The sequence below is a fragment of the Anguilla rostrata genome, chromosome 13 (assembly GCF_018555375.3).
Source record: "Anguilla rostrata isolate EN2019 chromosome 13, ASM1855537v3, whole genome shotgun sequence".
Taxonomy (NCBI): Eukaryota; Metazoa; Chordata; class Actinopteri; order Anguilliformes; family Anguillidae; genus Anguilla; species Anguilla rostrata.
This window is the reverse complement of record NC_057945.1, coordinates 6718557-6735772: the sequence shown is the minus strand read 5'-3', so window position 1 is coordinate 6735772 and position 17216 is coordinate 6718557. Positions and strand designations below refer to the sequence as shown.

The 17216-nt window shown below is 42.8% G+C and overlaps 1 protein-coding gene across 1 annotated transcript; it reads right to left on the bottom strand.

Annotated features, from left to right (window-relative positions):
* On the bottom strand, nt 1-5217 carry blcap (bladder cancer associated protein). Its single transcript, XM_064306124.1, has 2 exons — nt 5071-5217; nt 1-3813 (listed from the first exon to the last, which is right to left on the bottom strand). Exon 2 carries the CDS (start codon nt 3660-3662, stop codon nt 3399-3401), a length of 264 nt encoding a protein of 87 aa, XP_064162194.1. The 5' UTR covers nt 3663-3813; nt 5071-5217; the 3' UTR covers nt 1-3398.
* Nucleotides 5218-17216: the final 11999 nt, after the last annotated feature.

Here is a 17216-nt window from a genome sequence, read left to right as displayed (position 1 = left end):
TGTTGTTGAAACATTTATTGTATTTGGTGCATTTCAAAAAAAAAGAACGATTTGGTGCCGACTGCCATCCCTTGCAACAGGCTGTAAACAGATAAACAACAAAGATGCAAATGAGAAGACGGTCAGGGCCAAGTTAGGCAGGAAGGTGAGCAGGAGTTATGGGGCAGGGCAGTGAGATTGGTAGGAGGGGGCGGGGCAAATGAGATGCATAGGAGGGAGGGGCGGGGCAAATGAGATGGGTAGGAGGGATGGGGGTGGGGAAGGAAGATGGGTAGGAGGGATGGGGCGGGGCAGTGAGATCGGTATAAGGGAGGGGGCGGGGCAGTGAGATGGGTAGGAAGCAGTGGGCGGGGCAAATGAGATTGGTAGGAGGGATGGGTGTGGGACAGTGAGATTGGTAGGAGGGAGGAGGCAGGGCAGTGAGATGGGTAGGAGGGAGGGGGCGAGACAGCGAGATGGGTGGGCATGAGGGAGGGGGGCAGTGAGATTGGTAGGAGGGAGGGGTGGGGCAGTGAGATTGGTAGGAGGGAGGGGGTGGGGCAGTGAGATTGGTAGGAGGGAGGGGTGGGGCAGTGAGATTGGTAGGAGGGAGGGGGTGGGGCAGTGAGATTGGTAGGAGGGAGAGAGCGGGGCAGTGAGATTGGTAGGAGGGAGGGAGCGGGGCAGTGAGATTGGTAGGAGGGAGGGGGCGGGGCAGTGAGATTGGTAGGAGGCAGAGGGTGGGGCAGAGATGGGGGGGTTGAGACAGATGGGAGGCTCACAGCTTTTCGAAAGCACCCATTGGCAGTGTTCCAACTCAAGGAGAACACAACAAATCCGCAAAAAACAAAAACAACACAAGCGCCTCGATAACCCGCAGCACAGTCAGCGAGAAAGCCTGGTTATACTTGAAAAGATATTTGATAAGCATTCAGCATTTGCTTAATTGTTTGCAATACCTTAATGCAGCAGTCCACTCTGTCATTACACTGGGTTCAAAAGTCATTCTCTAATGCGGGTTCGCTGCAAAACACAAATCTCTGAACAGCAAATCATTAAAAGTGCAGTTTTCCCCACTCAAAAGGATCTCTACTAATCACCACAAGTACAGGCCTCAAATGAGATCGGTACCGCAAAGCAAAATAATAATACCCAAGGATTCCCAACACCTTACATCCAATGTGGATAGTAAGCAGTAACAATGATTGGTTCATCTGCTTCAAGCATGGAAATTAAAAGAAAAAAAAGAAAACTTTTTGTAAAAGAAGCAGTATTCAACAATATTCTATACATAAGCTATTGTGCAAAACTACTTTTGTGATGCGTGAACGTGAGTTTAAAATACATGAGCCTCGGGCCAATAACAGTGTTGCCAGTTCCTACAGTTCAGCCCTGATCTCAACAGCTCAGCGACCTAGCAGAGGCTAACGGCAGCTGCTAATTTTACGCATGTGATTATTCCCCTGTATTAGATCTCAAAAGCTCCAGTTACGCTTCCCCATACAGACAGAATGAAAATAGAAGGCGCAGGGTCATATGATCTGCCGCTGAATTTGAGAGGCATGCAGAGGAGCTGCACGTTAGCAGAGAGAGCATGAGCAAACCAACCGCCATATGTTTATGGTTCTAAAGTTCTCATCCGTCAAAATGGCTGACATTTCTGAATGCTGTGGATCAGAGGGATTGGCAAAGGACTGTGGGAATTGGACATTGCCTGCACCCCCCCCCCGCCCCGCCCCCATTTTGAAACCCAAAAACATTTCTGTTCGTTCCCAGTACCCAAAAGATTAATTTCAATACTTTCCTTCCCCCAGTGCATCTCCAGATGGCTGAGGAACATAACCCTGCTGCTGCTCCCACAAACTAAATTTATGGGGACTCTGATACACAAATGGGCTTGAGCTTAACCAGCCATTAGAAAACCAAGCACAAAGTGTGCATTCACTCAAAACCTCATTTATATACACGAGAAGCCCATTTCATTCTGACAAAGGCTTCCGAACTGAAAAAAGGACAACAAAAACATTGGACACAGACTTCGAATAATGACACAGCAAAAAATTTCAAATACAAATTAGCGAGTTTCCACACAATTTCACAAGAGATCAAATCAGACCTATATACTCTAATCTAATGAGAGCAAAATGGGTTTATCATTGGCAGTTGCCAACGTGCATTACAAAACACACAATACAATGGGTTTTTTTTTTTTTCTTCTTCTGGGGATTCATTGTCAAAATGCATCTTTTAAAAGTCGACAGGGGAAAAACTCATTGAACGCTGTGTGGTGTCTGGAGTTGAGTCGATGGCCAGGCTCCAGCGCTGTGCTTATTGCTGCCCCGGCCATTCCCACAGGTGGAACGCAGAACCCCACGCCTCTTACCAAGCGTTCTCTTATTTCCAACGGGTCCCACTTTTTTTTTTCTCTAAAGAGCGACAACGGTACCAGAGAGGTTTCATTTCGTATTCAATTCCTATGACTTGCGGAAGTTCGGCGAAGCCAGTCGGGCTGGGTTAAAGTTCTTCCCCCGAGCCTCACGCGCGCAGCAGTCCTTCCCGACGTTAGCAGTCAGCAGGCCTCGGAGACTGATAAATCAATCTGTAACAGATAACAGCAGCTGCCGCGTCCAGCATTTCCACTCGGTGTGAAAAAAGTCACCAGAGACGAACCTCATATCGTTCATTTCCAGCACATGGAAAATAGCCCCCGTCTGTTTTTTTTTTTTTTTTTTTTTAAACTCAACTTTATTAAATTAGGTGATATATCAATTACAGTGTGCCAATACCACCTTACTACACAGAATTTGGAAGCGACGCCCATTGAACTTCTGATTGTTTCAATATCTCTGCCATTACTGTGAGGCGTCTACAGAGGGACACAGTGACTCATATTAATCATGTTTTTCTTTTTTGTTTCTTTTTCCAGCCATGTAACACTTAAGACTCAACTCATTCCAAATGGTATTCCGCTTCTACAACTGACAGGTGCGCAAGCACACACTCATACTCACACACACACTGCTTTCTACCCTTCTTGGGAACTATCAGCATTGTGTTATGACAAAAACACAAAAAGGTGCATGAACTTATCGTCAGCATGAACGGGGAACAGAATGCTAAAGTCAACCCATGCAAATTGTAGATCCAGTAATGCAATTGGTGGTTGCAGGAAAGAGGTGGGGTGGTGGTGGGAATGGGGGGTGGTGGGGCTTTAAACTCAAATCTGGATGAAAGGGTTATGACGGAGAACGGCGTGATCCGTCCCGCCAAAACAGAGGCAGAGGAAAGACGACGCTCCTCGCAAATTTCAAAGAGTTCAAAGTCGGGATGTTATTCACAGTCTAGATACAGATTGTCCAGTGTCCTCGTATATGCCGAGCCCGGCATAGGAGCTCAGCTCACACAGCAACCGGAGGGGTCTAGGTGCCCACAATGCTGGGGTCGTGCGCGGCGTCTGGCAGGGGAGAATCATGGCAGTGGTACAGGAAGCAGTTTCCCCAGCAGCTATAACAAAGGAGAAACAAGGCGGCCAGGAAGACCAAGGCACAGATGGTGCATGGCTTCCTCTCCAGCAGAAAGCTGAGCAGGTAAAAACCCATGAACATCGAATGGTTGAACCACAAGGCCGGGTTCAGCGGTTTCGGGATGAGGAGGACCGGCAGCAACCACTGAAGGCAGTACATGGTGTCTGATTCGTAGGAACACCGACCTCAAAATGACGCCTGCAGCGCTGGACCGCAAAAACAAAACAAACAAAAAAAACTCACAGTGGGACCGTTAGCCACCGGGGAACAATGTGGGCTGGTGTTTATCTTTATTAGCATCAAGTCAGACCTTTGGGGGAAAAAAACAAAAAACAAAATACATTTTAAGTTAAGGTACGACGGCAGCATTTCTAGATTAAACGTTACTCAAGATGCAGCCATGTAAAAGGGTGCAATCACAGTAAAACATGACAACAGTCGACTTTGAACTCCAAAGTTGGCAAGATAACGTTTTAACTTTTCTAGACTTCCCTAACTAATGTTAAAGCAACAAATCCGCACTTTCAGAACTAGCGGAACACCTAGTAAGATAATGAATGTTAGCAGATTATATGCGATTCTGCTCAGAGACGAGAACTAACAGCAGAATAACGTTTCTCAAATACTAGCAGTCTAGTACTAGCTAACATTAACTAGCTACACACACACTTACTAATCCAACTCCCACAACAACGCGATTCTCTAAAACGAGACATTTCACTACTTAATAGCTTTATATTCGCCCGAGTGCTAATGGATTCTCTAATTCGACCCCCTTCATTTCTGTATAAACTGGCTGGTCAAATGGTAGCAGGCAATGTGGCCCACACACTTTACGGGCTGCTAAATTACCGTCAGTAGCATAGCTTGGCATAGTAATATGCACGTCCACATATGGCGCAACGTTACAGGGTGAAATGGTGTAGCTACTCTGACGCACTATGCCAGCACAGCAAGCAATTACAGGAGTGACTGTATTTTCATTTTGTAATCTAGTCTAGACTAGTCTAGTAGCTAACCAAACTCGGCGATTTATCCTCTTTGATTGTTGTTAGCTACTCCGCTTTCTAGCCAAGTCGTCGAAGCACCAGACCATGTTGCAATAGCTGACTGGCGTTAATAATACCCACAGATAACCTGTTAAAATATCAAAATTGGCTTGCTAATTTTATTAATAAACACAAATAGTCTGCAGGTGAACGATCATCCATATAGCATCAAGACAACGTTAACTAGCCTGTTAAACGCCGCTAGCCGGTTAATGTAAAGTTATCTGAATACTACAAAACGATAATTTAGCAAGATAGATCGTCACTTTGTAGAGTAACGTTATAAATCAATATAATTAATACAGTGCTATATAACTATGGAAACGTTAGTTTTCGTTACATGTATCAGGATATATGGCTAGCAATAGCTAGCTAGAGCTACAAACAAAAAAACAACGTTTCCTAGGACCACATGAGCTAACTAGTTCGCTAGCTGGGCTCCCAGTCATTCAGCACAAGGAAACGTTATGGAAACGTTTGTTGATTTTCAGTTAATTCTCACAGATTATAAAACAGACCTGCCATTCCCGGAGATCACTTTATTCCGTCCAGTCGACTCGCTGCCATTATCGTCCAGCTTCCTTCCTGCGCACCTTCAGCTCTTTCTTAGGACCCCAAAGGCATGGAAGTGCCTACGTCAAGTGCCTGATGCATATTAAGGGACGGTTGCAAACCTTTTACCGCTCAGTAAAAATTGGAAATTGCTACACATTGTCATACATTCAATGTGTTATATTTACTTTAAAAATGTAAAAATGTTAGCTACATTCTGTTGTTGTAGACAAAACCAGAAATCATCCATTTCAGGCCTTAATCGGGTTTCAGTACCTCAATGACCGGGTTGCACCAAAACTAGAAATCGCATAGCCTATTCTTAATGCAGCGCCAGTATGGTGTAGGTAGCCTAAACCACACAGGCACAACGACGTTTTACAGTAGCCTAACTGTTGTCACAGTAATAAACTTCTGAGTAAACATCTCATGTAATAGGGCATATTGCACTATTACAGATAATATTAATGGAACGGTATCTGGTTATGAGTACGGTAAACAAAATAAAAACGATTAAAGTGAAAACGGGTAGCTTTTGAGACAACTTCCTCAAAGCTGCATGGCTTTCAGGATGCCTTTACAAATAAAATTTTGAGAAAGAGGAATATATTTAGGTAGACCTACAAAAACCTGTAATATAAAGTACTGATTGGCCCTGCATGTAGCCTCAATGACACTCACTCTCTCTAGAGCAGTGAATGCACACCTCAGTCCTGGGGCTGTAATGTAATGTTGCTGGAATCATATTTAAGATCTTCCATTTTTTCCTTAAATGTATTTTAACTTGGAGGTTTGGCTCGCTGCCATCTTCTTTATGTTGCATGCTTCTTTTCCCACACACTATACTGATTTTATCTGTCAGACCAAAAGTATTGATTTATTTTTGCCAGCCAGAATGTCCAGGCTATCAATTAATTTGTTACTAACCAAAAACTAGCAATTGCCATACAATGCTTATTCTGGGTCTGGTACCTGTAAGGCACTGCTCCAGTGTGTAGATAGTCTCCACGGTCGATTATCTGTTAAGGCTCTGTTCCAGTGTGTAGATGGGTCCCATGGTCTGGTACCTGTAAGGCACTGCTCCAGTGTGTAGATGGGTCACACAGTCTGGTATCTGTTAAGGCTCTGTTCCAGGTCCAGACTGTTCCATTGTTTGTGGTAGGCAGACTGGTATTTGTTAAGGCACTGTTCCAGTGTGTAGATGGGTCATACAGTCTGGTATCTGTTAAGGCACTGTTCCAGTGTGTAGATGGGTCATACAGTCTGGTATCTGTTAAGCCTCTGTTCCAGGTCCAGACTGTTTCAGTGTTTGTGGCTGGCAGCTCTGCAGGGTTATGCATAATTAGCCATAGCATTGCCCAGGGTGGCAAGGACTTTCTGGGTCGGATGCCTGTGTCTCATCACTTACCAGCACCCCCTGCTGGTAAATAAGGTGCCCACAGTGTCCTTTCTCTGACTTGTGTCGAAGCTCAACTTGCGGCCTGCAGTGTGACAAAAAATAAAAATAAAAACAAAAAAGTACTGTATTTGGGAGGAAAGCATGTTCTTGTCTGCACTCTCCCGGACCTAGAATGGGGGATTGCAGATATGACTGGTAATCTCAAACTGGGAGAAAAAAGCGGGGAGGTGGAGCAGGCTGCTGCTTAAAAAAGAAGAAGAAAGAAAACACACAAAAGGACAAAGGACTATGAAGCTCTTTAAGCATTCATTCTGCTCATATTTCAGTCTGTGCATTGACTTGCTGACTGTCTTTGGATTCGATTTCGGTATTTTTATATATTTTTTTGCAATGCTTCTATCAAATTTTGTATTTTCAGCAGTTAAAAACGTAGCACAATATATAAGTAGCTCTTTAAAAGAAACAGTTGCGTGTTTTTTTTTTCCACATGGAGCATTCTAATGGCAAAAGAGAAGCCTTGTGGTAATAGCTGTTCTTGCACATAACACAATTCTGTGAATGGTGAAGTGCTTCCCATTGGAAAGATTACTGTCATTAACTATTGGGAAAACTGGTCTACCAATGTATCTGTTCTGGCAGTAGGATTTTATGATAAACAAAACTGTGACACCTCTTAAATCTCCATCCTGAAACACAACAGCAGTTATGTATTGTATTTTATTTATGAATATTGCTTTTTCCCCCGTGCATCAGCCACTAGATGGCAAACTTTTACAAAAAAGAAAGGAAAAAATGAAAATGACTATAAAAACCTGATTGGCTGTCTTATAACAAGCCCATGGATACAACTGCACTTTTCTTTCTTTATAACAGTAATGCATTAAGTCTCTGATTTAACTTTCCAAGCATTATATTTACCCATTGGGAGAATAAGCTATGTTTTGCAGGTCCCTATTCCAGGTCAGAAAGAAAATTCACTCCTTGAATGAATTTGTTTTAAAGTTGTCTGTAGGTCAAAGGATTATGAGAGATGGTATGTCACTAATAATACATTTTATTGTCTGAGTTTGAGATTTTTACATGGTCGGCTGACTAGTTGTCACAACATTCTCTTGATTTTTGTTTCTTGGTCAGATCTAATTATCACCATAGGAAGTTCATATAATGGCAGCGTTCCAATGTCCAGTGATTTATTAATACCAGTTTTACCAGACAACAAGCTCTTGTGTAGGAATCTTCATACAAATACTCCATTCAAGAATATGAAAATTAAGAAGCAGAATCAGAATTAGTTAAAAGTCCAGAATAAAAGGAACAGGTTCACCAAACAGGAGAATCCTAGACACTACTTTCATAATGTAGACATAGTGGAATCATTAATACAATATAATCTGAATATTAGATGGCTGCTCTATGCATCAGGTTGATTAAGTACTGGCAAGTATTTTGGCAGCTGCTGGCAATGAAGTGGTGTTTCAATAAAATGTGAAATTCAATAAATGTGAAATTGTTTTTCATTTTTATTGATGAGCAGAAATGGAGTAACATACTGTAAGTATTTTTGTGAACCAGCTTGGTTGGTTATGTTGCATTTATCTGTATGAGGTTGGATGGCTGAAGGAATGTTTTATTAGATCTGGCACCATCTTCACTTTACTCTTATCTTGGGCTAATGTAATAGTGTTCAGCATTCTGTGGAACATTCCCATGTCAATTCTTTTTACATTTTGCCTGTTGTGTCAGTAAAATAACCATAGTGAAGAGAGAGCAGTTTTGTAAAGAATGGACATTTTGGTAAATGGACTGCATTTATATAGCGCTTTACAATTGATGCCTCTCATACATACACGCACGCACGCAAGCACGCAAGCACGCACAACCCAACGGTGAAAGGCTGCCATGCAAGGTACCAATCAGCAATTAGGGGTTAGGTGTCTTGCTCAGGGACACTTTGACACGCCCACGGCGGGGGATCAAACCGGCAACCCTCCGACTGCCAGACAACTGCCTTTCCTCCTGAGCTATGTCGCCCCATTTTATTGAAGGAATAACGAGAGAGTACTTAGAGTTTGGGAATAAAATTTTAAAAAAAAGAACAGCCTCGTTTCATGTTTCTTAAGTCTCCTAAACAATTCTGCCCAACTAAGCTGCTTCAGCGCAGGACGTCCCACAAGCTGGGTTTAAAGACTCTTCATATAATCAGCCAAAATTGTGTGTGTCCAGGAGATATCCGAGTCATTTAGCTCTGTGAGTCACAGCAGTCGCAGTCACTTAGCACCACAGGTGCACACAGGTGAATTTCTCTTTTTTTAAAACCTGTTCTCAGGGTGTACTCTGCGCTCTGGTGACAAAGAGAATGGGCTTCAGATCAGTCCCACATCCAAGGCCCAATTTCCTTCGGGGTAGAGCCCACATTTAAAGAACAGGAGGACTATGCCCTATTTCTGTGTCTGTAGATTTCCATGAGAAAAAAAGAGAGAGAAAAAGCCATTAACACCACCTGCCGGGGCTGGCAGAACAAATTGCATACTTGGGATCAGTGTTTATCCCAAGAGAGAGATGAAAGCTTCAGACTAGCCCTGAATGTGGAATGCCTAAATTGCTATCTCATGCTCCTGGCCTTTGCAAATAGCATCTAAGGGAATTTGAACATGATTCTGTACCTTCCTGATGCATACTGTGAAGATTCACTTCACCCTTGGCGCCTTTCTGTAACTGTGGTATTTCAGGGCTCTACGATAACAATTTTTTTCCAAGGAGCATGTGTGTTCCTGTTGAAATATTTACGAGCAGGCTAATGCATCCCAGTTTGTAGATGTGCTCCGAAGTTATATTCCCAGTTAGCACACATCAGTTTTCGGAGCATATACTCTTAAAATGGCAGCACTGAAGACCCCTGTACTTCAGTGGTAAAATTACCTTGACAACTGACCTATGCACTGGACCGCCCTCCTTGTGGTTACTGTTGCTATGACAGACACTCAAGGTAGTGTGAGCTCATGGGGAGAAGCACGATAAGAATTCAGCAACTTCAGAATTTTCTTTTAGGATGTCCAGTTTGTGAAAAATGCATTAGAACATATTGTCAAAAACAGAAAAAAAGGTTATATTTTCCTGACAGAAATTATAAATGAAATGAGTTTCCACCAAAATCACTGTAGATAGTAAGCTACAAGTGACTGCCAAAATAAAGGTAAGACTTAAGTAAATTAATGATAAAAAGTAAAATATAAAAAAAGCAAAAACAGATGTTTCACACAAATTTAGTTCTTGAGTTTATTAATAAATTCACATCCCAGCAGGCAATGGCTGTGTATAAAAATGCTGGACAGGCCCAGCAGCCTGTTATTTTTGCTGAATTCGCTGATGTTTCAAAAGTTATAGTTGCTAAGGTGACGTCGTCATGGACTTCTTGAGGGAAAGAAATCATCAGCTAGGGGCCATCGAGGTCAAAAACCCCTTGGCCATGATGCCCCATGCAGTGGTATGATGTGCAAGGCAAAACATACAAGGCAATCTGAATGAACGTACTGCAAATATCAATGCATGACGTCAATAAGAGCCTGCTGAGAACTTCACAGAGAGGGATATTGTGGTTGGTGTTTCCTTTATTTTGGCAGTTAACTGTGAGTCTGTAATTCAGTTTTCTATCTAGCTACTTGGGTAATGGAGTTGGGCAATGAGTAGCAATGATTAGCGAACTAATGTTAGCTAGACATCTAATGCTGGACTTAGACCTGACAATATTTTAAGTGATTTCACAGTCTTAAAAGTCGTAGTAAAATTTTACCGCACTTGATTCGCGCCTCCAGCATGATTCACGAATAGTGTGAGATTATATTAAGCTCCGACTGAGTTTGTGAGTCTTTTTCTGGTCTTGACCAGTCCAACAAAATCAAACATGTTTAATATTATTGTAAGTCTTTAGTCTTGGCTCAAAAGGTTTGTGATTGTTCAACAACTGTCATGGTTCCTTATTCCATTTGCTGTGCGGCGTCATGGGTTGTGCTAATCGACGCCGTTTCGTGCTAATCGGCTACTCAGTATCCCTGTTGAGGAAACTGAGTGCTGTTTCAGGTAACTGAGTGTGGTAATCTTCAGGACCGCCTGAGGGCGCTCTGTGATTGCTTTTGATTACAACCGATTGTTTGCACCTGATTAAGAGAGCTTATATACGCTCACATGCGGTCTGTTCTTCGCTTAATTAGTGTCTACTTACGTACACGAAAGCCAGTACAGAGAAAAGCTCTCTTAGAGAAAAGCGTGGTAAGCAAAAAGGTTTAGGATTTTTGAATATAGCTTTTTGTTTTGATTAGTAGTAAGACTTCGGTCCTACTAATCACTTAGCTGCATTCTTTATTTTCCTTTAAACGCCGTTTTTGCCTTCCTCGTTACGAGGCACCTTTTCTTTGCTTTTCTCCCGACTGCCCTGCAGTCTTACTAAAATTCTACTCTCTCTTTACGCCTTCGTTCTTTCTCCCGCTGAGGCTATTACTTTGTGTTGGGATATTCTCCCTTAGGTGTTGTCTTTTCTTTTCGTTACCCCTTCCTCAAGCCTCTTAATGAGACTTAGTGGTTTCCACTTCGGTGGTAACTTAAGGAAACCCCCCTTTTGAATTCACTGTAGTTGCGTGTGGTCGTTAACACTTCCCCACCCTCACAACAACGCCATTTATAATGCTACACTGCCAACAGCCAAGAGGTGTGCTGTTTTTGTCTGCATCAGCACACAAGAGGAGGGCTAAGAAAAAGAAGAAAAAAATCCAAAAGAATCCTTTTAGAGTCTTCTAATGTGTGAAGCTGCATGATTCCCAGTATTTACAGATTCTTTAAGATGTGTGCACCTCTTAAGAATAAAAACCTATGTTGGACTTCAGTTGTCTCGTGTATGGGAGGTGTAAGTTAGAGGTTATTTGCCACTCTAATGTTTATATTGCTCATTGGGATTCTTTTATACCCAGCCACATCGTTTTGCCATTTAGAAGTTTTAACTTAATTTTCATTAAAACAAAAATGGCTATCGCCTGTAAGTAATCCAATCGCAATTTCAAGTTGGTTGTCTGCAGTTAACAACAAAAATTTGCTATTCAGTCATGTGGCTATGTCATGCCACCCTGGTAGGCTAACTATCTGAGCTGCTGTCCATCCAGGGGTCAAGCCAGGGACAACACATTAGTGGTAGCTAGTAAACCATGGCTGCAAGGGCTTCTGCATTTCTTCCTGTTTCTAACTACTATCTACAGATTGTTGAATAAAGATAGTTTTATAGTTATAGTACGCTATAATGTGAGCATATTCCATACAGTTGACGTTTTCCACAAACAAGCACATTAAAATATCAGTATTTTATCAGTATAAATACCAGTAAGTCTTGTTATATGGTGTGTATGCCGTTTCTTCTATTAAAACTAGAGTACTGTTTTGGATCCAGTATGCATACAGAGTGGTTGTCCAGTGTTTTGCAAATACACAACAGAGTTCATTATGCAAAGCTTATGCAGACTATGTGTGTACTTAGTGATTCACTTCTCCAGGTATTCTCTGGCCTGCTCAATTTATGCAAAGTTATTCTACAGTATGCAGCCATTACGAAATGCAGATTAAGGGTCGGAATCTCTTCAAACCCCTGTAAACAAACGGTTTATACAAAATTATTTATACAAAATTGTTTGAAGATAAGGAAAAACTGTTTTGTTTCAACAACCAAGTTCAATAGCAGTTTGTGCCCTTTAGTGTTTCCTTTAATAGCTTTAATTCACATCATAACTCTGATAATGTAAGAAATTACATGTATGTATGTATGTATGTAGCATGGATCTCAAAGCACCTCACTGAGAACGAGGGCAGTGGCTCACTTCAGTCACCAGCAATGAGTAACCGGCCTTGGTGATATGTTTTTTTTTTGACATGGTTTTTTGACATCAGTCAGAAAAGCAATTCTGAATTCCTGCATTTTCCACTCAGTGCTCCTCCATCTTGCAGATTTGTCTAGATAAAAAGTGTGCAATAAAGAGTGTGTGCCTGTCATATCTATATTCAAAAATGAACATTCAAATTATTAAAATGATAATGTGTAATCACGTGTCAGTCATTTCTTTACTTGCATAGCTGTTTTAATTAGTGAGAGATTACAGGGTGTGAAAGATGAAAGGAATGTTCTAATTATGCATATTGGAAAGCGTTTTTGGGTTGGGAAAAAGCGCTATATATATATATATAAAAAAAAAACTTATTATCAATAATAATAATAATAAAACTGGGGAATGAGGCATGCTGGGAGTTTTACCATGTGAATCAGGACCTCGTTTAAGATCTCATCCAGAAGACAGCACCTCCTACAGCATGTGCCTTTCTCCCTGTTCTTAGCCAATGTTTTTAATGAAATGCATTACAATATTAGTAGCTATTACTATGCCAACAGATATCACATGTATGGCTGCTCCAACATGCAACACTACGCAGTCACTCTGCAGTCCCCCAGCTGAGCTGCACAGTCACTCTGCAGTCCCCCAGCCGAGCTGCGCAGTCACTCTGCAGTCTCCCAGCCGAGCTGCGCAGTCACTCTGCAGCCCCCCAGCTGAGCTGCACAGTCACTATGCAGTCCCCAGCTGAGCTGTGCAATCACTCCGCAGTCCCCCAGCTGAGCTGCACAGTCACTCTGCAGTCACCCAGCTGAGCTGCGCAGTCACTCTCCAGTCCCCCAGCTGAGCTGCGCAGTCACTCTGCAGTCTCCCAGCCGAGCTGCACAGTCACTCTGCAGCCCCCCAGCTGAGCTGCACAGTCACTATGCAGTCCCCAGCTGAGCTGCGCAGTCACTCTGCAGTCCCCCAGCTGAGCTGCACAGTCACTCTGCAGTCACCCAGCTGAGCTGCGCAGTCACTCTGCAGTCCCCCAGCTGAGCTGCGCAGTCACTCTGCAGTCCCCAGCTGAGCTGCGTAGTCACTTTGCAGTCCCCCAGCTGAGCTGCACAGTCACTATGCAGTCCCCCCAGCTGAGCTACGCAGTCACTCTGCAGTCCCCCAGCTGAGCTGCGCAGTCACTCTGCACTCCCCCAGCCGAGCTGCGCAGTCACTCTGCAGCCCCCAGCTGAGCTGCACAGTCACTATGCAGTCCCCAGCTGAGCTGCGCAGTCACTCAGCAGTCCCCCAGCCGAGCTGCACAGTCACTCTGCAGTCCCCCAGCTGAGCTGCGCAGTCACTCTGCAGTCCCCCAGCTGAGCTGCGCAGTCACTCTGCAGTCCCCAGCTGAGCTGCGCAGTCACTTTGCAGTCCCCCAGCTGAGCTGCACAGTCACTATGCAGTCCCCCCAGCTGAGCTACGCAGTCACTCTGCAGTCCCCCAGCTGAGCTGTGCAGTCACTCTGCAGTCCCCCAGCTGAGCTGCGCAGTCACTCTGCAGCCCCCTAGGCTGAGCGGCACAGTCACTTGCAGTCCCCCAGCTGAGCTGCACAGTCACTCTGCTGTCCCCCAGCCAAGCTGCGCAGTCACTCTGCAGTCTCCCAGCCGAGCTGCGCAGTCACTCTGCAGCCCCCCAGCTGAGCTGCACAGTCACTATGCAGTCCCCAGCTGAGCTGTGCAATCACTCCGCAGTCCCCCAGCTGAGCTGCACAGTCACTCTGCAGTCCCCCAGCTGAGCTGCGCAGTCGCTGCATTGGAGTACACTTCATGCACAGTTCACATGAGACTAATAATGTGCCTTCATTGTCCTATCAAACCCAAACAGAAATATGAAACTGCACTACACAGCATAAGAGCCATTCTGTTTCATTTTTATATTGACCGGAAAATGAATGGGATTTGGTTAAAATGGCCACCTGCTTACGTCACTGTGCAGGTTCAGGTTTCTGTGGTGATACATACATTTGGCCAAGTATCATAAAACATTGGGAGAAACTAGATAGGCTCTCACCTAACTAGCAGGATGAGTCCAAGCAGCTAATTTGATGTGCAGTGCCTAATACATTTGTCAATGCTGACCTCACACCCACAATGAGAAAGTCTAGAAATGCAATTAACTGGAGGATCAATTTAATAAAGGTTTTAATTAAGGACATCTTTGCATACTTCTTTTAGGCAGTGCATGAGAGTGGTGGTAGTTTCCCATTATCCAGAATGTTTTAAATTAAATTTTCAATCGATAGCGAGCGTGTTATCTACTTAATTAGAGAAGAGTAGGCCTCGGATTTAGCTGAGCTCTAATGCACGTGGTCATGTGAAATCCCCTTGATTATAGCACATATCTCCTATAGCCCTGCAGTGCCACTGCTCTAGTCATTTCTGTAATTAATTCAGATTTTGACCTTTCCATTATCGTCAATAGCGGTGTCCTCACGATGACAGAAATGAAAAGGCATTTGACAGAACAAATGACAGAACTGTGATGCTGCTGTTTTACGCATTCCTGAAAATGGATTAAAAATGGACAACCTCTGAAGGATCTGTTCTGCTGGACCCGTTTCAAGCCCTGTTCCAGAACCATCTCCACGAGCCAGCCGTTTATTGCCAGTTTCCAGAGATGTCATACCTCCAAAAATACCACCGCAGCCAGACGGCGAAGGCGATACTTTCAGATTTCTCCATTTTGATGCGGTCAGATGGCACGCATATCTTGGATTCAGAAAAATCAGGAGCGCAGGGGCACGAGGCAAAATGGCGGAATTGCCATGGAAACAGAGGCAGGATTCAAGCCAGCTCGCTGCATTATTTATGCCGGCCCCCTGACAAGCAAGCTGTGCCTCTCCCGTCTGTCCTCAGAAATTTGTACTTTTTTATTTTAGCGCACACGAATCCTCAGTCTTCTTCCACAGTTGTCTGTCCTTCCTCTTCGCAGCTCTCAGTTTCTTGCAATCGGAAACGCTTTTCTTGAAACGCACTGATCGGCTTTAGCCATTAAAGGAAAGACTCCTGCTAAAAAAATAGATTTTCTGATATTAAAGGTAGCCTATTATTTTTTTTGCGAATGTGCATTTCTGATACTGAATCATGAGTCATCATTTGTTGACTGTCTATCTGCATCTTGAGTTTTACAGTAAAAGCTGAAACAGAGTGGCCGCCATGAAACACTGTTCTTAGCCATGTAGCAAGTGTCCTATTAGTGCTGAAAGTGTTAGCAATCTTACATGATTTGTTGTTGGGCAACAGCAAAAGTCAAACAGGCTCAAAGTCACACAAACTCTATTAAAACATAACACTCACACCCTGTCTGATCTGGATGCAGAAGAAATGCAATTTAAAAACACATTTATTTTATAAAACATATTCTTACCATATGAAGCTTCAGATTATATTAAGATAAATAATACATTTCTAATAGAGCCACATTGTAAAATGTTCAGTCTTAAATTAACTCTTACTGAGGACTATATGGTCCCTGATGGATATTTTACTCTGTCATTTTAAAATAAAAACAATGGAAAGATTCTGCAGGATCAATTTATCATTTAAAAAAATTAATTAATACATTTTATTTTTAATTAAAAAATCTATTGAATGTATACTTATTTTTTGGATAGTAAGGATATTACTTTTAATGTCATAACAGAGATTTTTCACAGCTTCAGAATATTTGAGATGAGCAAGTGAAAATAGATACAAAATGTACACAAACTGCAAAGATAGATGTACTGCACAGCCATAGATGGTACAAGCAATAGATCGGCCAGCTAAGCATTCTGCTGACATGTACATATTTATGAAATAACAAAAAGGAAGAGCTGAGAAATAATTATATTTCCTTTGTGGCATGATGCAATTTGGACTTTAAATTAAAGGGGCTATTTCTACCTGGATCCAAAAACTGGCTTTGGAACAAAGAACAAAGAGTATTATATCCTCAACATCTGACAACAGTGTTCCAGCAAGTGGAGCCAAACCGTAATCAGTATTGGGACCTCTACCTTTTAAATTAAGAGTTCAGATCTATAGAGATTTCAAATGGTCACTCAAATGCACAACCACTGCCAAAGAAGGCTCAGCAATGGCTTTATCTTCTGAGATGCCTAAAGAAGTCTGGTGTAACCACAAAGACCTCGGTCAGCTTTTACAGACCTGCCATAGAGTGTTCTCCCTGGATGCATAATGTTTTGGTATGGAGATTGGTCTAACAAGGATCAGAAATTGATTGATAAAGTTGTGCAAACAGGACAAAAAAATTATTGGGCAATTGTAGAGCTGCCATGCACATGTGACATTCATTCCAGAAGGTTCTGTGACAGGAACTAGAACACAGTAACCCTGGCCATCTGTGCTATGGTCTGATTTGTGCTCCCATCAGTAAGTTACTAATGCTGGGAGCACTAAAGTCAGGTAAAGCAAAAATGTTTGCGCAAATAGGTTCGGGAACAGGTTGTTTGGATTTTGAATCAGCGACACCACAGCACTTGATTAACCACCGCTCTATGTTGACCATGAATGTTGTCTCAGTTGTTCACGTGTTTTTAAAGGTCCAGGAAACTGAAATCTGTTAAATATTTGCTAATATATTGATTTAGGACTTTTTGGCATTCAAAGGCAATACGCTTTTTCCTTTTCGCAGAAAAAGAGACCTACAAAAAATTGGTGTTATTTCTGGAGCCCAAGGAACTGCAATATTACAATAACTCATACAGTTAGTATTTGCAGTGCCCGTTTTCTCCTGGAACTTGTCGCAGCACACGGTGGATTGGTAATTAGGCAAACCGTTAGCTAGCGAGAGTTAAATAGCTTTCAAGCTTAGA

What these genes read in the sequence shown, in the direction of transcription:
- blcap (XM_064306124.1), bottom strand. Translation starts at nt 3,662, where the DNA reads ATGTACTGCCTTCAGTGGTTGCTGCCGGTCCTCCTCATCCCGAAACCG.